This window comes from Podarcis tiliguerta (genome assembly GCF_965153285.1).
Source record: "Podarcis tiliguerta genome assembly, chromosome: 2".
Classification (NCBI taxonomy): Eukaryota; Metazoa; Chordata; class Lepidosauria; order Squamata; family Lacertidae; genus Podarcis; species Podarcis tiliguerta.
This window is the reverse complement of record NC_139535.1, coordinates 32582398-32608201: the sequence shown is the minus strand read 5'-3', so window position 1 is coordinate 32608201 and position 25804 is coordinate 32582398. Positions and strand designations below refer to the sequence as shown.

Below are 25804 nucleotides of genomic sequence, written 5' to 3'. Positions count from 1 at the left end.
CAATGATGATTTAAAACAGGCACATAGGCAAACTTGGCCCTCCATATGTTTTTGGCCTACAACTCCCATGATCCCTAGCTAGCAGGAGCAGTGGTCAGGGATGATGCATAAGCTGTGCATAGGATTGCAACATGGAGCTTGCTAAAAACAATTATATCTTATCCAGAAGCGATCTTTCTCTTAATACTGTAATGGCCTGATCTGCAGCTTGATAAATGATAAAGGAATCAGTGTAATGATGGGGGGGGGGGGGAGGAAGGGGAGCCACACAGTGGAGGTAGTGCTTGGGGAAGAAGCCGCCTAGTTCACTCTGCTTTCCTAATTGCAGCTAGTAGTTCTATTAGACAACAAGAAATGAATTTGTAAAACTGATGGAACCGCATGCAACTCTTTTGTTAGGTACTCTCATATAGCAAACTTTACACTTTTGTCTATAAAGTGCTAAATAAGCACGCATGTGGATAGATGTGCCCAGAAGCTGAAGGCACATGATGGAATATGTTTGCTGAATCTAAGCCAGACTGAGACTGGGCACCAGCCCTTAGTCCTCTTTCGCTGTTTCTTGACACATGAAAGCAACAGTCTATACTTCCGGATGACTTCTTTATTGAGCATTCATCCTGACTGGTTTGCAGGGGGTTAGGCAACAACACCTATTCACTGAGCATTCATTCTGATTTCTTTGTGTGGGGAGGTTAATGACATAATGCAAAACAACAAAACAAAACAAAACATGTTATCCCACACTTTACTTTACCTATTGCAAATAATCTGATTTTGAGGAAGCAGGTTTGCTGCACATGAGTTGCAAATCAACTTTAATTGTGTGACCTGAATTTGTTGGTATAGCAAAGGTTTGGATTTGCCATATCTCCTTGCCAATCTACCCCAGGAGAGTAGTGCATGGTGCTTACCAAGGACAGCAGGTGTGCATGGGAAATGACCAGGGCCATGGACTAAATGTGTCTCTTGGGCCAGAGATTTCTCATCCCTGCACTATTGTTATTGCTATTTTTTTTTTATATATCCTGCTTTTTTCTAGGCTGGGACTCAAGGCAGCTTATACAAATTAAAACAACACAGGTAAAATACAGAAAGCTAAAAACATATAAAGCATAACAGTTAAAAGGTAGTTAAACTATAATAGAATAAGAATTAAAAAATCTACAAAGTAAATATAGGTATGTGACTCTGAACTCAATAATAGCAATGAAACAATGCAATCCTTTCAAGTTTCCTACTTCAAACAATACAGGGGAATTTTGAAGGGCCAAACTAAGCTTTGCTGCTAAAATTAGAGTTATGCATTAGTGATTTTGAATGTGAAAAATCTGGCTCATTTTTCATTTCAGCAATATAGGGTCAGAAAGAAATTTCACACTTGGATATGTTAGTTTCAAGGGGAAAGCTTAATTAGCTCAGCAACAAGTGTGAGCGCTAGGGTTTTGCTTTAGGGAAGCATATAGAAAACACTACAATCATACCCCCCCCGAAGATTCTGTTGCCTATGTTTACATGTACATTTCAGTACAGCAGCTAATTATAAATGGTAAAAACATAAATTGTAAACTCTTACATTCTGTTCATGGTGATTTTTTCTTAAAGTACCCTTTTCCTTCCAGGAAGATCACTATGGCCATGGGGTAACCAACCTGGCGCCATCCATTGTACAGAGATTGAGCACCTGGAGGGTGCTGCAGATTCTCTCTGCATGAAAGAACCACCTGCTCTGATTGCTATTTATGTAGGTCTTCAGAGTGGAAGGGAGACATATTCTTGCATCTGCCACCAGTCAGGTGAGCCATGCCAGTCAGGTGTCCTGTGCTGCGCCCCCTCACCCCCACGAAGAACATCATGGCAAGGCAGAGACCTACTTAGCCTTGTCCATTGACCAATGAATGAGCAGCAGTATCAAGTCTATCAGACTGTGACTGTCATATATACAAAACTCCAACTTTTTCAACTCAGACATACTACTGAGCAAACCGTAAATAAGTATGAAATACTACACTCAAATGCAGGGACGCGGGTGGCGCTGTGGGTTAAAGCCTCAGCACCTAGGACTTGCCGATCGAAAGGTCGGCGGTTCGAATCCCCGCGGCGGGGTGAGCTCCCGTCATTCGGTCCCAGCGCCTGCCAACCTAGCAGTTCGAAAGCACCCTCGGGTGCAAGTAGATAAATAGGGACCGCTTACCAGCGGGAAGGTAAATGGCGTTCCGTGTGCTGCGATGGCTCGCCAGATGCAGCTTGTCACGCTGGCCACGTGACCCGGAAGTGTCTTCGGACAGCGCTGGCTCCCGGCCTCTTAAGTGAGATGAGCGCACAACCCTAGAGTCTGGCAAGACTGGCCCGTACGGGCAGGGGTACCTTTACCTTTACCTTACTACACTCAAATACCTCATTTGAAACTTCCCTGACCAACCCAATCCAGAAAAATCCTAATCAGTAACATATACCCACCCCTCTCTAAAATCAAACCGACCCGTATTCAACCAACATATGAAAACAGGAAAAAGGTCCATCAGGCTTAAACCTCACTATCCAACCAAGAGAATGAACACGATTATTCAGTAATATACCAAAAATATTAATGAGCACCAGCCTTAAAGAAAACATTTTCATGTTTATCAATGGTATAGCACTGCCCAGACTGTACTGAATATACAAGAATGATATGGTTTGCTGGAGATGCATTAAAATCAAAGCCTGATTTTCTTCACATTTTGGGGGCAAGTGTGTCAAAATAAACTATTTATGAAACGCTATGCTCAACATAGTGTTGCTCTGCTCCATGGCGTCACGAAGAGTGAGACACGACTAAAAGACTAAACAACAACAACAAATGCTCAACATAATCTAAGAAAATACCAGATACTTTATCCAATGCTCACCTCTGTATCTTAAAGCCAGAAGAAAGGAACAAGGACCTACACTTAGTCACATCTTTCTTGACCAGTGCAATAATCCATATAGCTTGGATTCATGATAAATTTGGTGTTCTCTAAGTCTTATCTGCCAATGAAAAACTGTTAGTCTAAACACATCTGGCTGCAGATATTGGCTTTGGACAATGTTTGTTTCATGCGGTACCATGTCACTTCATTTAACTGATTTGTATAGCCACATTATTATTACTATATTATTATTATTATTATTATTATTATTATTATTATTATTATTATTATTATTATTATTTCTATACTGCCCTATACCCGAAGGTCACATGTAATCAGTTTGTGATGAATATATCAGTTTGGAAATGAATATATTGCCTATTGGGCTATGTTATTGTTTTAAAGCTGGTTTATGTATGCAAAAGATGCATATTTATTTCAAAGGTTACCTTGACTTTTTATTTTATCTGTATAGTGTTGGTCAATGAACATATTCTATTTGTTCTTGATTACTCAGTAGCAAGTTCCAATGAGTTCAATGGGGTTTTCTCCCAGAGAAGTGGCCTTAGATTCTGGCCTAAATTGCACTTTTTTACAGAAACAGATGCTTCATATTTAAAAATTCACAAGATCTAAAACAGAAGAGATCTGCCCCATTAGAACTGAAGAATCAGAAATGTGTTGGGAGAAATGTGTTACCTTTTACCACCAGGTTTCCAGTGCTGCTGGCTGCCCCAAAATGATTTGTTGCTATACACGTGTAGCTTCCTGCATCAGCTTTAGTAACATTGGTAATCTTCAGAGTTCCATCTTCCAAAATAGTGTGTCTGAAAAACAATGGAGAGATGCAGGTGAAAAAGAAGAAGAAGAAGAAGAAGAAGAAGAAGAAGAAGAAGAAGAAGAAGAGGTATTGCAACACTCAACATTTATTATTTACATCTCAGGGGGTTGAAATGGATGACTATTGGGTTCCTTCCAACTCTATGTTTCTATGAATACAAACACTTGATAAACCACTGCAAGTTACAATATAAGTTGACTTGAGAGACTATTAAGGAGGCAGAAATACATTAATCCAACGGAGACAAATTCCATGAGTTCTCAGTGTCCCTGGACCTAAGACTGAGTGGTGCCCAGGGCCCGGTGCAAGAAGAAAGTGTTGTCAAGTCAATTGGGAGCAGTGACCATATCACTATTAAACCAGATGTACATGTAAATGGCCAACGGCCAAGAAAACTCGAACACATGGGGGGGTTGGTAAAAAGGAAGCTGAAAGGCAAAGCCAAGAATGTCAGATTGCTCCGAAATGCTTGGGATTTGTTTGAAAACACAATTATTATAAGCTCATCTGGAGTGTATAGCGCAGATCAGGAAGGCCAAGAACATGGGCATCCAGCAGAGTCAAGGAAGCTTTGGAAAAAGATAGTGGTGGTGGTGAGAATGAAGGAGACAGAACGTCCCTCACCTCCTTCAAACCTCCAACTTCTTAGAGGGAAATTGAAGGCATGCTTTCCTACCCTATAAACAGAGGTGTGAGGGGGATGGGGGGGGGTGAGCAATACAAGCAGGGACAAAAGCCCCTAATTCATTCATACACACACACACACACACACACACACACACACACAGATTGCTTAAATTAGAATAAGTTTATTTTGTTTTACAGAATTCACTTGCCTGAAGAGAACAATAACCAAAGACTACTGCTGCACAATCTCCATTACTCTCAACCACAGAGTTCTACAAGTTCCACCGACATGCATAATCACAGCCATGGGTGTTTTGGACATAACACATCAGTATAGTGACTGAAGAATGAGCTGCATGAACATAAATGGCACTCTCTTACATGTAGTGAGATGAATCAATATGTAAATGATTTGTTGATAAAAAGTGGCATACAAATACTTGAAATAAATAAGGAAATAAACACTATCCAAACTTCAGCATTTTGATGGCATCTGTCAAAAAATAATAATCTTGTTTTACCCAGGTTTTATTTCAAATACTTCCTGGCTTGTCTTTTTCTCCAGCACCCAAACGTCCTTGCATTTTCTGCGTTTTTTACTTTGTAGTGTAATGTTAGGCTGCTGATCACTTGAAAGGATTTGAGGATTTCCAATTCCAAGGAAGTGATGCTGGTAATTCTGGTATCAGCTCTCTGAGCCTCAAGGGGTTAGCATTACTTTACAGAATACAAATCTGTGCTGCTTGCATCTGTGAACTTGAGGTGTGAAGCTAGCTCTCTATAGCAAGTGGATGTCAGGAGGTATCTTGTGGCAGATATTAAAACTGTGAACAGGCAACCAAATCGTTTCATGAATCTGTGCAACCAAATTCTAGAACCACCATTCCTTTCAGTAATCTTCTTCATTTCATCCAAAGGATTTGCAATAAAACTGACAAATACCTGCTTAAGACAGCTACAGGTTTTTGTTAGAATAAATATACCAGAGCCTTAATTTTCCTCTTTGAGCTGTGACTCACTGATGAAAGGGATTCAGGGCGACTAATCTAACCATTCGTTTCTGCTGAAGGTACCTTTTTTCTTTTTCTTTTTTAAGCCATACTTATATTTTGAAGCTGTTGGGGCAGATGTTAACATAAGTAATTATTCTAGCACTTTGAAATTTGTTAAAAGGGTGCTCAGGAAATAGGAATGACTTGCACTTGTTTGTGTTGCCTCAAAAATTTCCTTTGTAAATGTTAAAACAGGGGGAAAGGCCCTTTGAGGCTACTGAATTGCTAATTGGGTTGAAAGACAATGTGCCTTGATCAGCCATGCCAAGTGGCATTATGGGAAACGTTTTGTTTGAAGGTGAGAAGTTCAAACAAATTAAGCATTTTCCATCTTACTGAGAATCAAATATGTTTCAGCTGCCAGATTACATAAGGAATTTCAGTGGGTCAGAGTTTGTTGGATAATCTCAAACTGGTCCTAATGGATGAACAGGGCTTGCTGAGCAAAAGTGTGCTGCACATTTTATCCAAAGATGGTACAATACTATGCTGGTTTAAATAAAAATAGGGTTGTCATCAGATAAAGGAAGTGTTCAACTATAACCTTATTCACTTTTACCTCTGAGTACACAGAATGCATTGTTAGTCAACTGGTAATATGAACTAGCTAATAATGAACCAGAACTAATTGAGCAATTCAATAAAATAACAGTGTAGATGAAAATCACATACTTTGTTTTTAGACTTTATAAGTCTATGTTACAGCTTAGCTTGCATGCACCAACTTCTAAAATCCATTGCTTCTTGAAGAGATGATTGTTCTAAGGCTCCATTTAACACCTACGTTTTTGTAAATACCCTTTCCAGAAAGTGTTTATTAATTTAAGTAATTCACACTCACACACACACACACACACACTTCCTTTAATGGGGTTCCAATGTCAGCTGTGCATGGATGACATGTTAACACCCTTGGGTTTTGGCATGCAAGCAGTATATCAATTAATAAAGAATACCCACTGGACACGGGTGGCGCTGTGGTCTAAACCACTGAGCTTCTTGGGCTTGCCGATTGGAAGGTTGGCGGTTCGAATTCCCGCAACGGAGTGAGCTCCCGTTGCTCTGTCCCAGCTCCTGCCAACCAAGCAGTTCGAAAGTACACCAATGAAAGTAGATACCGTATTTTTCACTCTATAAGACGTAAATTTTCCCCTCCAAAAATAATGGGGAAATGTGTGTGCGTCTTATGGAGCGAATGCAGGCTCCTTGGCTTCAGCGATAGCAACGCGAAGCCTCTGGAGCGCAGTGGGAGCTCCCACAATTTTACCCATTATAAGCTACTTTTTATTTCTATCAACTCGTGCCTATGTGTCTACCATTCTTGTAAATATTTTAATATGTGCATTGTTCATCCAGGACTCTAATCTAGGTTTATAATTTTTGATACAAAAGTGGGACATCTATAGATGTACATCACAGGATTAAGTACAAACAAGGTTGTAAATGAAAAGTGGCTTATTTGTCTATGACACTTCCTTTCAAGTACATGTGCTGAGGATGGCAGTTTTTAGCTGTATTTTCTGAAGTTGGATTAATAGTAGTGCTTTGTATGGGGAAAAGTTTACTGTTTTGCAGTGCAATCCTATACTGAGTTCAGTGGGGTTTACTTCCAGATAAATGTACAGTGGAACCTCGGGTTACGTACCATCCTCCTTATGAATGTTTTGGGTAATGAGCTCCGCTAACCCAGAAGTAGGTGCTCCTGGTTGTGAACTTTGCCCTAGGATGAGAACGGAAATCACGCACTGGTGGCACAGCGGCAGGGGAAGGCCCCATTAGCGAAAGCGTGCCTCAAGTTAAGAACAGTTTTGGGTTAGGAATGAATTAAGTTCGTAACCGGAGGTACCACTGTATAGGATGGCAGCCTAAATCAGCAGCCTGGCTTTTTAGTTAAGTAACTTATTGGTAGAGTGATTTCCAACCTTAGATGATGTGGAAGAAAGCAAATGCCTTAATTGATTGGGCATTTGGTTGTCATTTATTATTGTAATATGCAAAATAGCCATCAGAAAACCTTTTCCTTTTGAATTAAATATAATAAATCCAGGTTCCATAAATCCAGGAACCTGGACTCTGGAACCTGGATCTATAAATCCAGGTTCCAGAGTCAAAATGTGTTGTTTACTTACGTTAGTCATTAATCTCTATTGAATATTGTCTGCTAATATCTGTGAATTTTGACAATACTTGATATAAACTAAAAAAGTAAATCTGCTAATACCACTTGGGCTATCACAAATGAGCTATAACGGGGATGCTTTTTAGTCATACTGTAAGTTTTTATCAGCAAAAGGAGAGCAAGAGATAATTTTACACTGGGAAAAAATAAAGGTGATAAAAGGCATTGCTACGTCCCTATAGAGATAGGTCATCTTATCTTCCATGTATTACATTATCTGCAACATACAGCAGCTGTTGATCTTTGCTGTGAACAGACCCACAGAGATGAAGAACGCATCTGAGTTTAGAGATAAATGGAAACACTCTTTTATTAAAAGTAAAGCTTTTTTATGTCTAAGCCTTCAAAAACTGGCGGGCACCTCAGTTCTAGAGATCTGTGTTGCCGAATCTGACTTCGTATAATTATGATTGGTTTCAATTTTAAAAACATAAACACTTCAAAAACACTTCCTTTAGACTGCTGAGCAAAGGAACTGTTTTCATCTTTGAAAAATGTAATGCATGAAAGCATTTGTTGATGGTTCATCATTTTCTGTTTTGCCATTTGCAAAATGGAATACACAAAGCATCTGTACAGGTTGGTCAGTCAGTAACGTAAATGGTAAGATGACTTGGCGTTAGGATTTATCATCCATAAGTATCTACACAAATGACTTAATAAAGCAATCCTAAAGTTGGGTCAGCAATTCACCTCACCCATAAACTTCCATAGATCTATAAAGATGACTTTCACGCCGTGCTTTTAAACTTAAATTGACTTTGATCTATTCTTGCTTGTCTTTGACCTATGATTCACTTTTGAAAATTTTACTTTGACCTATTTACTGTGAGTGTGCAGCTACCAGCAGAATGTTAAAAAGAAAAAGCCTTAAGTATATGATAAGGTGTTTTTTTTGAAGAACACAAAGCCACCTGAGGGACAGCTAGTCTTTTCTTGTAGACAAGGGTCTAGCCACAGTTAGGCATTCTTTGGTGACACTCAGACTTAGACTACTTTAACATATGGTTATGGGTTTGGGTGGTGGTGGTCAGTTTCAGTGATACCTGTCACTCCCTGCCAAACCTGTATATGGGAGGCTAGAATCTATAGGAGGAAGTTTGCTGAACCAGTCAAGCCTGTTAATGGCCATTAGAATCATAGAATCATAGAGTTGGAAGAGACCACAAGGGCCATCGAGTCCAACCCCCTGCCAAGCAGGAAGCACCATCAGAGCACTCCTGACATATGGTTGTCAAGCCTCTGCTTAAAGACCTCCAAAGAAGGAGACTCCACCACACTCCTTGGCAGCAAATTCCACTGTCGAACAGCTCTTACTGTCAGGAAGTTCTTCCTAATGTTTAGGTGGAATCTTCTTTCTTGTAGTTTGGATCCATTGCTCCGTGTCCGCTTCTCTGGAGCAGCAGAAAACAACCTTTCTCCCTCCTCTATGTGACATCCTTTTATATATTTGAACATGGCTATCATATCACCCCTTAACCTCCTCTTCTCCAGGCTAAACATGCCCAGCTCCCTTAGCCGTTCCTCATAAGGCATCGTTTCCAGGCCTTTGACCATTTTGGTTGCTCTCCTCTGGACACGTTCCAGTTTGTCAGTGTCCTTCTTGAACTGTGGTGCCCAGAACTGGACACAGTACTCCAGGTGAGGTCTGACCAGAGCAGAATACAGTGGCACTATTACTTCCCTTGATCTAGATGCTATACTCCTATTGATGCAGCCCAGAATTGCATTGGCTTTTTTAGCTGCCGTGTCACACTGTTGGCTCATGTCAAGTTTGTGGTCAACCAAGACTCCTAGATCCTTTTCACATGTACTGCTCTCAAGCCAGGTGTCACCCATCTTGTATTTGTGCCTCTCATTTTTTTTTGCCCAAGTGCAATACTTTACATTTCTCCCTGTTAAAATTCATCTTGTTTGTTTTTGCCCAGTTCTCTAATTTGTCAAGGTCGTTTTGAAGTGTGATCCTGTCCTCTGGGGTGTTAGCCAGACTCAGCAATTAGCAATTCAGCTAAACACCCGTCATACACATCTTAAAAGAGCAAGTTCCATTGCCATAGAGACAAATGGGTTGGCCATTTCTAATCTCACCTAGCTGGATGCCACATCATCCTAGGATGGAGCAGAGTTGTGTGTATGAACTGGACTGATGCTAGAAGTTGGATACACAGAGACATGTCTGCTCTGTGCTAGACCCGAGGCTGTGGCCTCCTTGGAAACTCAATAGGAAAACAAGATATGTTGAAGTGTTAATACTGTGAGCTGAAGTTGTATGTATATGTATACATACATGTATACATGTATACATACACAGCACAGTCTCCATCAGAGGCATAGCATGGAGGGGGTCCATGGGGACTGTGGCCCCAGAGGCAATTTTGTGAGGGGGCACAAACAGGCTCCTTCATCGGAGCCTGGTTCCGAGCGAGAAGGAGCTGAGCCTTGGCTGTGCGCTCATGCCTGGTCGCAGCTCCACCCCCGAGTCAGGACTGACCCAGGGGAGAAGAGCAGGAGAATGGGTGGCAATGCCGCCGCCCAACCTCCTTGGCCGCAGTGCACCTCACGCCCGGCCGCAGCAGCTCCACCACTGGATCACATCTGCCTGACGGCAGAGAGCAGCTCTCTTTGGCTGTGGCGAGGCATGCCTGGCTGCAGCAGCTCCACCGCCAGATTAGGTTTCACCCAGTCAAGGAGAGTGGGCAGCAGCTTCCCCACCCCTCTCCTCCCCTGGACTGTGGTACCTGAGAGGGCACCCTCCCCCCGCCCTTGGGTGTGCACTCCGCGCATCTGCCCTGGGCAGCGCAGGCATATGCTTTGCTGCTGGTCTACTTTGATCTTTGTTCCAAGGAAACTGAACCCTCAGTAAGTGCAGGCATCCTTGGAATCTCCTGTTGCTCAAATACTGTGGTTGCACAAGACACAACTCTATGTAACGCTCCTTTAGAAAGTTATCAGAAGCTACAACTGGTTCATAAGGTGGCCACCTGAGCTTTGATCGGGGTCAACCACAGGGAACGTATGTCAGTTTTGAAAAAAAAGTTCATTGGCTTCAAATTGGTTTCTGGGCCTAAATCAGGTTTGATCTTTAAAGTCCTAAACCTGTTGGGAATTCCATTCCTCCCGTGCTGCAGATGTGTGGGATTGTTACATGTCACGTATCTGTTTACATTCCAGCACAAATTGTTAGAGTCTCATGAGCGGTACATCCGCTCTGTATAGGTTTTGTGTTCTCTCTCTCCGAGAAGAACGACAAGGAGAGAAGCCATGTTTTCTTTGTCCTGATTTATGTACAATAAACGTAGCCTAGTATCCAAGCCTGGAACCAGATCTGTTGTGTGTTTATTCTGCTGAGTAACGGGTGCTCATGCACAATAGCATGAGTTGCAGACGCACGTCAGAGGAGGATGACTGATGGATCTCCGCAGCGGCAAGGCTAGAAGGGAGACGCTCCAGCTGGGGCTTGTCCAGCTGGCTTTCCATCCCATGGTTCCAACGAAACCATCTGGGCCTAGGGTATCTTAAGAATTGCCTTTATTCATATATGAGTATCTATAATTTAAGACAGGGGTGGGCTATCTGTGGCCCTCCAGGTGATCAAAGGTCAGGAATGATGCGAGGTATAGGGTAGAATTTGATGAAGTGGGGTGTGCTTGCAAGGAATGAGGTCTGCTCACACAGTGAGACTTTCCCCCCTCTCCTCCCCACTTGGGTGCCCCCTGTGCACCCCTAAACCCAATATGGAGGTTCCTCCAACACTCTGGAGCAGGTTTAGGGGGTGCAGGGACATGCAGGTGGAACAGAGATCTGTGTAAGCAGATCTCATTTTGTGCATGCAACCATGTTCAAACAACATAACTCTAGCATTGATTTAAAGATCTTCTTAGAGCTTCTGCTCTGGGTTCCACAGCCATCAGATAACCTAGAACAGAACCATTTTGACAGCAGCACCAAAGCTCTCTCCTAGTAGAAGTTTGCTCCACTTATAGTTTTCAAATAGTTGATTAAGGCAAGCCTTAATTTATTACTGTTTTTGGATACAAGGTTTGCAATCCAGCTTGAAGACCTATTATATCAAAAAGCAAGCAGCACCTGCTCCACAGTCTAGCATCTCCATCCTATAGCTTTCTCCATAAGCTAAAGACTCACCTCTTTACTCTTTGAGAATTTTGTGGGAGTTTTGCTGGCTTTATATTGTTCTGTTCTGTCTGCAACAGTTTTACCGTATTTTATAACTGACTGTTTCATCTGCTTTTTATAACTGTACAGTATATTATGTCGTTGCAACCCACCTTGGTTTCGTATGGTGAAGGGGAGGTTAAGAATTTGTCTGAATAAATAAAAAAATTAAAAAATGAGGTAAAATTATTTTAACAAATACCAGTAAATTGAAGCACCATTCAAACACCATATTTATAATAGTGCAAAAAATAATTGTGCTATAAATGTGCAAATTAGTGCTGAAATAATTTGTAAATGCTACTTCCTTCGTAAGTTATAAAAGTAAGCATCCCTTATAAAAATTAGCTCTGTGTGATAGCACTGCATATGTTAGTAAGTGCAACATCTGTTGTCACCTGGACTGATAAAAGCTAATGGATATTCTTCTGCCAACATCAGAGCTATATCGTGTAAGTCTGCAATCTTGTAAATTAGCCTTCAACCAGATTAGAAATAGTCTTATTTCTGTCATCTAAATTCGGAACACATGTACTTGGATAGATGTTCCTAACATCTAATGACAGCATCCTGGTGACTCAGACCCAAGGGCGATGGAGAGAGATATATAGAATTTATAGAACTTTGGGGTGGCTTAGAAGCAGATACATCACATTTAACTCACACAAATGATTTTCTTCAGTGAAATTGCCCATTCTACTTTGCAGAGGGAAAGCGGGAAGGGAGAGCTCATCCCATTCATTCTCCTCCCTCCCCTGAGAATGGTACTTTCTCATAGGTAATGGTGGAGGAAATTCAATGCAACTAGCAAACTCCAGATGAGAATGAGAGGCTAGAAGAAAGCTGGATCTGAACAGGGCATTCTCATTTTTATTCCCTCTATCTCTCCCTTATGAACCCGCAAACAATTCAGGTTTCTGCTGGAAGGAGAATGGCAGATGCCTGGGGTTTTTATTTTGCGGGGAGAGAAACCTAGAAATTGGTATATGGCTTAAAGTATAAGTCTCTTATACTTCGAGCCTCAATAAATACCCACCGTCTATTAAACAATGGTCTGGGGACCGTTGCTACATTCAAACATGTTTCATACAGGCATCAATTGTGTGTGGATACCTATTTGGATGTCTGGAGGACGTATATTAACTTATATGTTAATATAAGTTATATTATATTAACATATATGTTACATACTTATATTAACTTATATTAACTTATATGTTAATATAACTTATATTAATTTAAGATTTGTGTACTGATGGTCACTGTACCTGCAATGTGAACTGAGGTGGCTTATTTTTATTACAATTATTTGTATATCTAACAACAGCTGGAAGGACACCTGAGGCCTACATCTCCAGAAGGAAGCATTATTGTGCTGAAGCTAAATATCAGCAACATAATAAATTATGCTGCTACCTACTTGATATTATGAACACATCAATTTGCTAGCTGCAAGGAGATCTTACAGATTCTGATTGTTGATTAAGCATACAAGTCAGAAATATTTCATGCTTAGTTAAGCATTTAAAAAACAACAACCATGAAAGCTTCTTAATGTTTTCTTTCATGAGTAGCAAGGTATCTTAAAGCAAAAAGTTAAAGAAATGTCATCTATAAGCTTTTCGGCAACAGCTTATACAACAAGATGTTGAAAAGGGGGTGCACTGAGTATCTACCAATAAAAAAATCTGTATTCTGAGAGAAAACACAGTTTAGCAGTACTTGCCGATATAATGGTCTTTACAGCTGTTTACCACTGATACCATTTGCTGTTTCTTTTAAAAGACACATAAGCATAATATGGGGAAATGCCAATGTTTAACAGATCATTTCGTGCAATCTTTACAGATAATGGACAGTGGTTGTTTTTTTCTACCACAGAAGCTGATTCAGTGACTGGCAAACAATCTGGAGACAGCTGTGAAATCAACCAGGTAATATGCTCTAATGACTAATACATCTGCAGGAGCGGATGAAACTTTTTTGCTCAAGAGATTAATCTTGAACGAAAGTAAATGCTTTATAATGACAAATATTTAAGGGAAGTGGAGAATGAAAGATGCAATTCTAATTATTATAAAGAAATTACCAGTGATTTAGGGAGTAATAAATCTAAGCCTTTTGTTCACTTTAAATATTACCTGTGCGCAATAATTGTACTCGTGCTTTCCAACACTGGATTAGGTACATAGTGCCCAGCACATGAAATCAATACAGGCTGAATTCAAATGTGGTATCTATCATCCGTATTACATAATGATGATGATACTACAGAATGTCATCAGTTATCAGGGGAAATAGTGGGTGGTATTCAGCTTAGTTTTAATCAGAGTATACCCATTGAAATTAATGTATCTGAGTAATATTAAATTGAATACTAACCCACATGTAACATCTTGGCACCTGAAAGTATTTCAGGGCATGCTTGTCCTACGTCAGGCATAGGCAAACTCAGCTCTCCAGATGTTTTGGGACTACAACTCCCATCATCCCTGACCACTGGTCCTGTTAGCTAGGGATAATGGGAGTTGTAGTCCCAAAACATCTGAAGGGCCGAGTCTGCCTATGCCTGTCTTAAGTTTATCCATCTAACTGTTTCCCCCCATTTAAAGTACCGTATTTTTCGCTCTATAAGACACACCAGACCACAAGACGCACCTAGTTTTTGGAGGAGGAAAACAAGGAAAAAAATATTCTGAATCTCAGAAGCCAGAACAGCAAGAGGGATCGCTGCGCAGCGAAAGCAGCAATCCCTCTTGCTGTTCTGGCTTCTGGGATAGCTGCACAGCCTGCATTCGCTCCATAAGACGCACACACATTTCCCCTTACTTTTTAGGAGGGAAAAAGTTAGTCTTATAGAGCAAAAAATATGGTAATTTGGTCTCTGAAGAAGTATATAGGTCTGTCATGGAACCAGCTGCACTTTACTGACTTACACACAACTGATTCTAAAATCCGTAGAAATGACTGATAATAAAAAAAAAACCAGCAAAAATATTTTCAGAACATGGAGAACTTAAACTGAACTCTTGTCTGCATTCTGCTGAAGCTGCTACTTAAGCATAGCCTCCCCCTTTACTTCACTCTATGCATGAACCTTAGTGCAGAAAGATCTGGATTTTAAACTTCAAGCAGAATCTCATGTCGTAACTGAAAGGCAAGAAAATGTACTAGCCAACCACTCCCCCACCCCTCGGAAAGCAACACTAAACAATGATACACAGTACAAAGTTTAAGAAGTGATTATGTAGATTATTAGGGACGTGGGTGGCACTGTGGGTTAAACCACAGAGCCTAGGACTTGCTGATCAGAAGGTCGGCGGTTCGAATCCCCGCAACGGGGTGAGCTCCCATTGCTCGCTCCCTGCTCCTGCCAACCTAGCAGTTTGAAAGCACGTCAAAGTGCAAGTAGATAAATAGGTACCGCTCCGGTGGGAAGGTAAACGGCGTTTCTGTGCGCTGCTCTGGTTCGCCAGAAGCAGCTTAGTCATGCTGGCCACATGACCCAGAAGCTGTACGCCTGCTCCCTTGGCCAATAAAGCGAGATGAGTGCCGCAACCCCAGAGTCGGTCAAGACTGGACCTAATGGTCAGGGGTCCCTTTACCTTTATGTAGATTATTCATATTGACGCCAAGAGAGTCACCCATGACTTTCCAGCCAAGACCTTCTTCTTATGGAAAACCCCTGCATCAAGGGGGCATAGGAGAAGGACCATATTCCCTCCTACAAATCTGCCTGTGTTTTGGGATCTTGGAGGGGAGGCCCTTCTCTTGAGTCCCATTGCACTCACAGGCAGAGGTGTCGTCTTCTCAAGAAGATTGAGGGGGCCTGATGTGACGGCCTGACATCACATGCGCAACATTAGCCATTCTCATTTTCATCTCCACTCTGCCTTGAGTCCCATCAGGGCAAATGGTGGTGTGTCTGGGCTATCAACTGCAACAGGTGTGCTTGACTGTTAGATAAAGCAGTTCCAGACTAGCAACACATTTACGCAGGAGTTCTATTGAGATAATGGGCTTATTCCTTGGTAGGTATGTGGGTACAGACAGGACTGCAGCCCAAATTCTAGCCACAGTTCTACCTTCTTACCCACTTAGCAAGTGATCTGCACTTTGGAACTGACATCATATTACCAGTTATGTTGGAAGAGACTGTGGAAACTTCACACTAGTCTTCAAGCATCTGACATTGTGTGCCTCCCCACTCTTCCTCCAGACTCTGGGTCCTTGGTTTCCAAATGAGATGCAAAAGCTGCTCTCATGAGAAAAGAGATTTGGGGAGCCATGTCATCAGCTGGTGTTGGTCCACTGTGCAACGCACTGTGCTGCGTTGACCACTGTCCAGGGTCAACGCAGCCGTCTACCAGGAGATTTTGGAGCACTTCATGCTTCCTTCCGCAGACGACCTTTATGGGGATGCTGATTCATTTTCCAGCAGGACTTTGGCACCTGCTCACACTGCCAAAACCTGGTTCAATGCCCATGGGATTACTGCGCATGATTGGCCAGCAAACTCGCCTAACCTGAACCCCATAGAGAATCTATGGGGCATTGCCAAGAGAAAGATGAGAAACATGAGACAGAGCAATGCAGAACAGCTGAAGGCTGCTATTGAAGCTTCCTGGTCTTCCATAACACCTCAGCAGTGCCACAGGCTGATAGATCCATGCCACTCCGCACTGAGGCAGTAACTGATGCAAAAGGGGCCCAAACCAAGTACTGAGTACATATGCATGCTTCTACTTCTCAGAGGTCTAATATTGTTCTATTTGCAATCCTTGTTTTGCTGCTTTCATTTAATATTCCAATTTTCTGAGATTGTTAATTTGGGGTTTTCATACGCCATGATCATCACAATTATAACAAATAAAGGCTTGACATATCTTGCTTTGCATGTCATGAGTCTATCTCATATATTAGTTTCACCTTTTAAGTTGAATTACTGAAATAAATGAACTTTTCCACGATATTCTAATTTTTCGAGTTTCACCTGTATTTCACAAATGTGTGTGCAACTTCTACTTCATTTTCAGGTGTCCTGGATTGAAATGAATAGGCTTATTATGTGCAAAAGTGAAACATGGCTCCCATGTCTGCAAGCAAACAAAAAACACCTTCCATGGTGATATCTGGCGATCAAGAAGCATGCACATTTTGCTATGCCTTCGCTTTGGAATTAAGCCCTTCCTCTCCTGAACACTCCCTCCCCCAAACACACACACACACTTCATCCATTTGAATGGGATGGGATTAATTTTGAAATAGGATACAAAAATATAATTATTATAGGGGGATCCACTTTCACAAGGAATGATCATAAATGACAATCTAAAGGGAAGAACTGACCTTGTATAATTAGGAACTGTGAGTCACAATCACTCGGAAGAGTGATTCAATTTTGTAAGATGTAAATTGCTTAGAAAACTCAGAGGTGGATGGAATCCTGTGTGATTGGAAGGAAGGTGGCTCTGGGAATGCACCACATCCACAGGAGAAGAACAAAGTTAAAATAAAATGAAACTTCAGGAGGTCTTTATAATTGGCAATCACACTGAGCTGCATTTAGCCTATTGCATTTGAAAAATGGGCAATTAGATTTTTTCGTCTCACTAGTTCATAGCTAATTCTTAATATTAATCTCATACAGAATGTTAAATGTACTTCATTCAAAGAAGCAAATTGCTGCCTACAACCTATTTCCAATATTCTCACCAGGGACCTTATAACCAAGTCTGACATAGGCACACGCTAGGTTTTGGGCAAGTTACAAATGCTAAGAAGTACCAGAAAAGAAAATGCACAATTTGTTCTACTAAAAGTGTACTTCTTTCAGCTACTTCTTTTACGTTAAGAGTTGTCCAAGTGAATATGCTCCATAATAGTGTTTATTAACATTTGTGTACACAGGAATGCTATGCTTGATCTTCATTTGAACTTTCCCCCTAAAGTACAATTTCACGTCTTCAAGGCAAGCGTGAAACTGATGGAACATCATCTTGAAAGGGCTGAGGGGAAGTATTTATAGTTATTAATGATCTCCCTGTAGTTACAAGATTATTGAGGTCAAACCTGTATAAAAATATCTCTAGGTTACGTAGGAGGAACAACTAACTGCAGGTATATTGTTTTCACAGGCTACTGATAACACAGGTAAAAAAAAACCAGGTCAAATGACACTGGGAACCCCAAAGGAAAATAAGTGGATACTGTTAAGGGGTGAGGAACATATAGCAGCCCTGTTGTCTTTGTTTAGGCAATTCAAGGTACAAATGAAAACAAACTCATTTTGCGGAAACTGACTCTTTAAGTGCCCTTTCATTGACCACTGTTGTCATGTCCAAACTTTGTCCAACAGTCCATAAGGCCAAGGCCTTACAAAGTAGATATTGTTGCCATTATCCCTACAGGATTTATCTACGCGGTTCTTCCTTCACTTTTCTCCAGAAACTGAGACAGAAAAACAGTAATTTTGAGACATGGTGCTGCTAACGGCCTGGAACAGAGATCAGAGCTTTGCAAACAAGACCCCTGGAAACTACCTAGCATGACACCTCCACCTATCAGTGTCATAAACCTCAGCAGTGTTTCTGGTTATAAACTTCAACACTGGGGAGATTAGAAGTCTCTGTGTACACAGGGAGCTTAAAGGTATCGTTACACTCTTTGCCAGCCAGAATTGGCATGAACTCTGAAGACTAAACCAATATCTATAGAGCTACAACTTGGACAAAGTCCTGTGCGAGACACATTTACTTGGCAACAGGAGGATTAATATATATTTTTTGGGTTAATCTTAATGACTGTGAAGGGAAAGAGTCCTTAAGCAAAGCCATTTAGGACTTTAAAGGTCATGGCTGACACTTTGAATTGTGTCTGGAAGATCAAATAAGGGGAAACGGAGCAAAGCTGTAAAATATCCTGGCATGATCACGCATAGGAACACAGGAAAATAAGAAGCTGACTTCAGTGAGTCAGAACATTGGCCCATCCAACTCTCTCCATCACTTCAGAGAGAGTTCTCTCCCATGAAGAATTGATAAACTGGGACCTTCTGCATAAAAAGCAGATTGCTCTACCATTGAGCTATGGCGCTACCCTGAGTTGCACTGCACTTCTGCATAGATTTTAGTCGTCACCCTTCTCCAACCACTTCCACTTCAAAAATGTGCAGAGAAGCACATCTCTGTCATAAAGTGGGGCACATAAAATAACATTTTAGTAGCCTACTTTTGAGTTAAGCACTATTTCTTTATTTCCTTGGTTGTCCCTTGACACTCCTCTTTGCTCAAGCTTCTGGAAAATTTGCTTCTTTGTTCTTCAGCCGACTGTGGTTCCAAACTCAGACGCAGCAGGCATATATATAGCTGGGACATCTGGCCGATGCAAAACTAGGGGACGGCGGAGTATCCCACCCTCCTTTGTGGCCAGCCAGGGGAAATCCCCAACAGCTGCTTGCACGATGGAGAGACCTTTTGTTCTCTGGAGCCAAGGCTCTGCCATGACAAGCCACAACTGCCTCCCACCCAGAGACTGGGTAACTGGACATTATTTATTTATCTCCCAGTATCCAATATCTATGTCTTTTCACCCAAAAACTCATTCCCCAAGCCAGCCAGCCGCAAAGGGAAAGTGTATTTCGTATCATGATCTCAGAATTATCTCTGTCTGGAGTCTATTGAGATAATTTGTTTATTTTAAAAGCCTCATCACTGCCTGAAAATGTCAAAGTGGCGTACAACAAGATGAAAGCAAACTACGGAAAGTACGAGTTGTTTTTTTAAAAAAGAAATAGAAGCACTCTAAAAACGTAAAATAATAGAACAATTTCTACAGATGTGCAATTAATATTCCATAAATGACTGAGTCACATCTTAGGGAATTTAGATATTATTATGCCTGTTTCTATGCATAGAAACAGGCATAAATGGATAAATGTAACTAGAGGCACAAAGAAGCCAACTGCATTCTTTGGAGTTATAAAGAAAGGCTACAAACACACGATGCCACATAAGCAACAACATTCTAGCGTTGTACGGGTGTTTTAACAACTTTGCCATTGGAAAACAAGTACTTTCAGCAGGTAATTAGAAGAACTTATACTCAACACAACTAAAACCTCTGAGAAGCTCAACTAAATATAAATATATATATATATATATCTTTTAAGAATGAGAAAAATATAATACAGACTTTTCTGCGTGGATAAAGTGCTGACAGAAACCCATTTAGGCCCATTTTGTGAGATTAGAACATAAGCAGTAAATGCACTCTCAGCTTATTTGTTCTAGCTGATGCTATTTGAATAGAAGCCCAAAGGCACAATCTTTTGAGAAAATAAGATTACCCCCCTCCTTAGTTTCAACTAAAACTGCTCATTGTAAAACAACAAATTACCCACTTCACTAGTAATTGATATTTACACAGATCTTAAATATCTAGAGAGACATTTTAAATCTCTGGAAAACATATACATATGAAAAGTTCATCCAAAACATAAGAGCAGAATTAGAAAAGGTCTTTAGAAATGTCTCTTCCACCATTCCACCTCCCTAACATACTTTTCCTTAAGGCATATAATTATTGCCTAGCATTTAAAACTCATTACGTGAACTTCTCAGAGCTAAGGTTTGAATGTAAATTGATTGTCTTCTTGTTCTAATGAAGTAGAGAGCTCAGAAAAAAATAATTCACAACTACATCTCCACAAAATACCTATGATTTACGTCCTCTTTTCCTTTCTACTTGTAAGACTTGTTCACGTGAACTGTGTTATTCACACCGTGTTAAGACATTTGCATGTGAACCACAGGTATTCTACTGCCTGGCAAAGATTAATGCAGTAATATTAATATAATAATATTATAATTAATGCAGTAATATTCTTAGGAACATACCTAAGAAAACACAGTCACTATGCAATATCAGAATTTGCTTCCTGGCAACATCCATATCGTTTATCTTGCACTGTGGCAACAACTATATTTGCCTGACTGTCGCTGCTCCTTAGTCCTCAAATCTATGCTAGTACTGAATGAAGAACCAGAGTAGGCATATAGCTGTGAAAGATTCCTCCCAGATCTCAGGTCATCATTTCATTTTCATATTTCCAGTTCCCGACACTTGCAGAGGAATGGGGGGGGGGTGGATCGCCCCCGGCACCATCGGGGGGGGGGGGTACCACTGCAGCCGCCCCCTGGACATGTGCCGTGCACCCCTCCACTGCGCCGGGTGCCATGCCCCTGCAGGCAGCACACCAAGTCTATTCAATGGGGGTTACTCCCTAGTCATTATGAACGTTTAAATTTGTTCCTGGTCTAAAATTGTCGAAATAGGTGGCACTCAAGTTATTTCCCATTTAAATACAAGGTAAACTGCACCATTTCATAAACTTTTCATCCAAGAACAATTTCAAATGCTGCAAGGCGAATTCAAACTTCAGACAGCTATTTACATGGTGCCATTAGTCACTTTATCAGGGCAGGATGTAATGGTGAAAATCCATGTTATTCATTATTCGACCGTTTCTGTGCCTGAAAGAAATAGCACTATCAAAGAAATGCCAGTTAGCTCTGTTATTTAGAGCATGGGTAGGCAAACTAAGGCCCGGGGGCTGGATCCGGCCCAATTGCCTTCTAAATCCGGCCCGCAGATGGTCTGGAAATCAGTGTGTTTTTACATGAGTAGAATATGTCCTTTTATTTAAACTGCATCTCTGGGTTATTTGTGGGGCCTGCCTGGTGTTTTTACATAAGTAGAATGTGTGCTTTTATTTAAAATGCATCTCTGGTTTATTTGTGGGGCATAGGAATTTGTTCATTTTTTTTTTCCAAAATATAGTCCACCCACCCCCCCAAGGTCTGAGGGACAGTGGACCAGCCCCCTGCTGAAAAGGTTTGCTGACCCCTGATTTAGAGCATAGTGCTGATAACGCCAATGTGGTGGCTCACCATATGGACCATGTGCATATTCCTGCATTGCAGGGGAACCTCGGGTCCATTCCAACTCTACAAATACTATGATTCTAAGTCTTACATTTTTAAAGAAGAGAATTCATATAGGGCAACGATCCTTTTAGGGACCGTATCTCTCTTCCAAAACTTTACATTTGAAACATCTGTCAGTATAATTCCACTAGCATAGATTAAACTGAAGAAATAATGTGTTTTTTTCTGATCGATGTCTTCTTTCACAGAACAATTAATCTGAAACATCTGGAGGGCTGCAGGTTGGGGAATGTTGCATTAGGTTGCCTAATGGATTAGCCCTTTCAGGGAGCTTCAAATGGTCATGTTTACAAATAATGTGCATAGTTATCATGATAGTCCTGGTTACCCAAAACTCCCATTATTTTGGTGGGAGGAGAAAGTGTACAATGTGATAAACTGCTTTTGATATTGTTGCCATGTGAACTTAGATCTGTAAGCCACACATTCAGACTAAGGGAGCTATTCTATGATGCGGATTATTCGCCACTGGAAGTTCAAATACCATGTATTCCTAGCAGGTGCTTCTTTCAATCTTCTCTGTCTTTAAAGGGGCAAAATCAGCAACTTGTACTGTTGCCTTGTAATAACTAAGCAGATGGAAGGAGAATAAAAAGAGGCATCAGCCCTGAATGGTTGCCTTCAGGTTTTCATTTGTAACTTGTCTCGTTTCAAAAGAGTCCAGGTCTATGCAAGAAAGCAGCACTTGCATACCATGAAGCATGTCAGCACTACGGTATAATGGGAGAGGCGAGTGAATTCTCATGAAGCCACTGAGAGCATCTAGAATATCTAGGTCAAATCATACCGCAAAGGTACGATGTAGGCCTTCTTTGTATTGTTGCAGTGTTGCTATTATATGAGTAGTAATATACCTTTATAATCTTTGCTGCAAATATAGGGGTCATTTAAGGCCTTAACAAAGTCAGACAAAAAACAATATGCACACTGAGCAGTGATACAAAAGAGGGCAAGTACTAGTAGGGTGAGAACTGACTATGAAGAATAACAATGGGAAATACATTTTTCAGACCTTTTTTTTAAACTCCCGTTAACACATCTGGCAGGAGACACTGGCTGAGAAGCACTAGGAAACGAGATTCTTTTGAGTGGGCATTTTGAAGTCGTTTCAAGAAAACAAATTGGCCTACAGAAGAGGAAGCAAGGGTTTCTGATGGCAAAAGAGATACCTGACAGGACACTGTAGGTCTGAACAGAAACAATATGATGTAACAAGGGAAGAGATGAAAAGCCATGTTGAGGCAAGAATTAGCATGGGCATTCTGTAAATGAAGACTTGTCTGCACTTTTCACTTGTCTTTTCACTTGTCTGCACTTATCCAAAGACAATTTATCTAAAACTAAGTCCGCTTTAGCAATGGTTTTTGCAGTGCCTTGTGTGCGCCAAATATTCACTAAACCAGATTGTTATCATCTGGCATGATCATTGATTTACTGGTTTAAATTTGTCACACGGAAGTCATTTTGAACACAAGGGTGGGTGATTTGGTGTCTTTACAATCTGTGTCCTGTTCACATATGTTTATCCATAAGCCCGTTCCGTCACATGTGTACATTAATATTTGTTGTTTTTTGTTGTTAATCTGCACGAATATTTGCATTTAAATTCATATGTTCTAACGTAATTTCTCTCAAAATTTGAATTTTGCATTTTAAAATGCATTTTGCGCTACCAGCTGCATTGGGACATTCAGGAAGTGCATAAGCCAGTGCAATTTGCACATTAGTCTGGAAGGTGTGCATCAAAATTCACAAAGATCAAATTCCTCAGGCACCCCATTAGAAGATAAGCCCTTTACAAAGGCAGTCAGTGTATAAATCAAAGTGCAGACTACTTGTCCTAAAGAGATAGCTCTAAATCTCTTTATCTTCTGAAAAATCTTCTGAAAGTTAAAAGGGCGATTGCTACCTGTCATCCAGCTTCCTTTCCTGGCGGTTATAGAGATGGATCCTCTAAGAGGGCAGGCATAGCAACAATTTCCATATATTTTAAAAAGAAAAGAAAGAATTCCTTATAAGAGCTGCTGAAAATAGGATGAACAGAAGTGGGTTTCATTTGCAGGAAAGCAAAATATAGAAGAAGGTCAGCAATGGAAGTATATTCAGAGGAAGATGAGGAGTGGTCACCAACACAGGTATTCTATGTGTTCTTATGGAGGGCACCACCATGAAGGTTTCCAAAAGTGAGAGAGAATTTTAAGCACAATTATATGATATTTTGGGTGTATGTATATAATTTATAAAAACATACAAGACAGGTGAAATATGTAAGCTATGTTGCTGAAAACATTGATCACATGCTGCCAAGATTGAATCTGAACTAAATTTTAAAAGGCCATGTGAAGTTATCAGAATTTGGAAGAGACTAAAGAATTAAGGTAGGGGTGTGTTTCATGTGTGTGTGTGTGTGTAGAACAATGGTGTGTCAATAGAACAATGGGAGATATGCAAACTGGATGTTCAGGGCTAGAAGGAAAGTAGGTTTTGGATCATGGATTGTTCCAAATTCCTTAAATCATTGCTGGGGAAAGGGTTTGCGTAAGTTTGAGAAATGTTATCATATGGGAAGATATGCTCTTGAAAGTAAATACTAGGCACTGGGCAATTCCTGAAACCCCAGAACTTCTGAATCAATGGCTGCCAGGGAGCTTTCTTTATTTATGAGGTTGAATTTCTAACATATATATCTGAATCTTATTCCACGGCAATACATAATTTACCTTCTGGAGTGAGGTTTCTAAGCTTTACTTTGATGCAGTTATGCCTCCAAGAGAGGATTTCCATTATTATGGAGATGAAGTATCTTTAATGACTGCAATAATGTAATTGTACCCCAGGGCAAAATTCCTAATAATGCAATTGTATAGCTTTCAAGCACCAGTAAGAGACGTCTTCAGGGCAGGTTATTCATTAAGGGTGTAGTGTACAGTAGCTCTGCTTCACTGGAAGAGTAAGAAAGCTAAAGCAATAAAGCTCCCTTTTCAAGATAGGCTTTGCCTCCTGGGCAAGCATCTAACATCACACTTGGTTCGGCTTCGCAGGCAGTGGCAGCCTCTAGAGGAAGATTCCCAGCAGCCTAATAAGATCCACCCTATTACTTCTCCAGACACTCAGTCCCAGATACCACCTATTACGGCATATATCTCAAAAAAGATACTGACAAATCTTTCACAAAATAGGCACATCTCTAAGACTACCAGTTTTCTCCAAAAACTGAAATGCATGTGTGTTGTTTTATTTTTGGGTTGTTTTTTAAAAGAAGAATTACTTAAAATCTGAAGAAGTGTGCATGCACACGAAAGCTCATACCAATAACAAACTTATTTGGTCTCTAAGGTGCTACTGGAAGGAATTTGTGTGTGTGTTTTTTTTAATAAAAAAAAAGGAAGAAGGAGAGCACTGCTGGATCAGACCAAAGACCCATTTGGTACAGTATCCTTTGTAAAGGACTTTGAGATTACCGATCAAGCGCTGTATAAATTTTATGAAATAAATATATACTATTCTCATGGCAAGTGATGTATGGAAGTGAGAGCTGGACCATAAAGAAGGCTGATCGATGAAGAATTGATGCTTTTGAATTATGGTGCTGGAGGAGACTCTTGAGAGTCCCATGGACTGCAAGAAGATCAAACCTATCCATTCTGAAGGAAATCAGCCCTGAGTGCTCACTGGAAGGACAGATCGTGAAGCTGAGGCTCCAATACTTTGGCCACCTCATGAGAAGAGAAGACTCCCTGGAAAAGACCCTGATGTTGGGAAAGATGGAGGGCACAAGGAGAAGGGGACGACAGAGGACGAGATGGTTAGACAGTGTTCTCGAAGATGCAAACATGAATCTGACCAAACTGCGGGTGGCAGTGGAAGACAGGAGTGCCTGGCGTGCTCTGGTCCATGGGGTCACGAAGAGTCGGACACGACTGAACGACTAAACAACAACATTCTCGTGGCAGCCAACCAGTTATCTGTGAAAGCCCACAAGAAGGACCTGAGTGGAACAGCATTCTCCCCTCTTGTCCTCCCCAGCAATT

General features: G+C 40.9%; 1 protein-coding gene and 1 long non-coding RNA gene across 13 annotated transcripts in view; one reads left to right on the top strand and one right to left on the bottom strand.

Annotated features, from left to right (window-relative positions):
* The window catches only part of LOC310670124 (contactin-4), a 506424-nt gene that overhangs the window by 57563 nt on the left and 423057 nt on the right, over positions 1-25804 (bottom strand). For all 12 annotated transcript variants that reach the window (XM_083424800.1, XM_083424802.1, XM_083424806.1 and 9 more), the window contains one exon: positions 3594-3721. In XM_083424800.1, coding sequence (XP_083280926.1) covers positions 3594-3721 — 128 coding nt within the window. The remainder of the gene's footprint in view (positions 1-3593; positions 3722-25804) is intronic.
* Positions 13645-23905, top strand: LOC310671190. Its single transcript, XR_014507878.1, has 3 exons — positions 13645-13700; positions 22433-22567; positions 23836-23905. It is a non-coding gene; the product is annotated as an uncharacterized lncRNA (long non-coding RNA).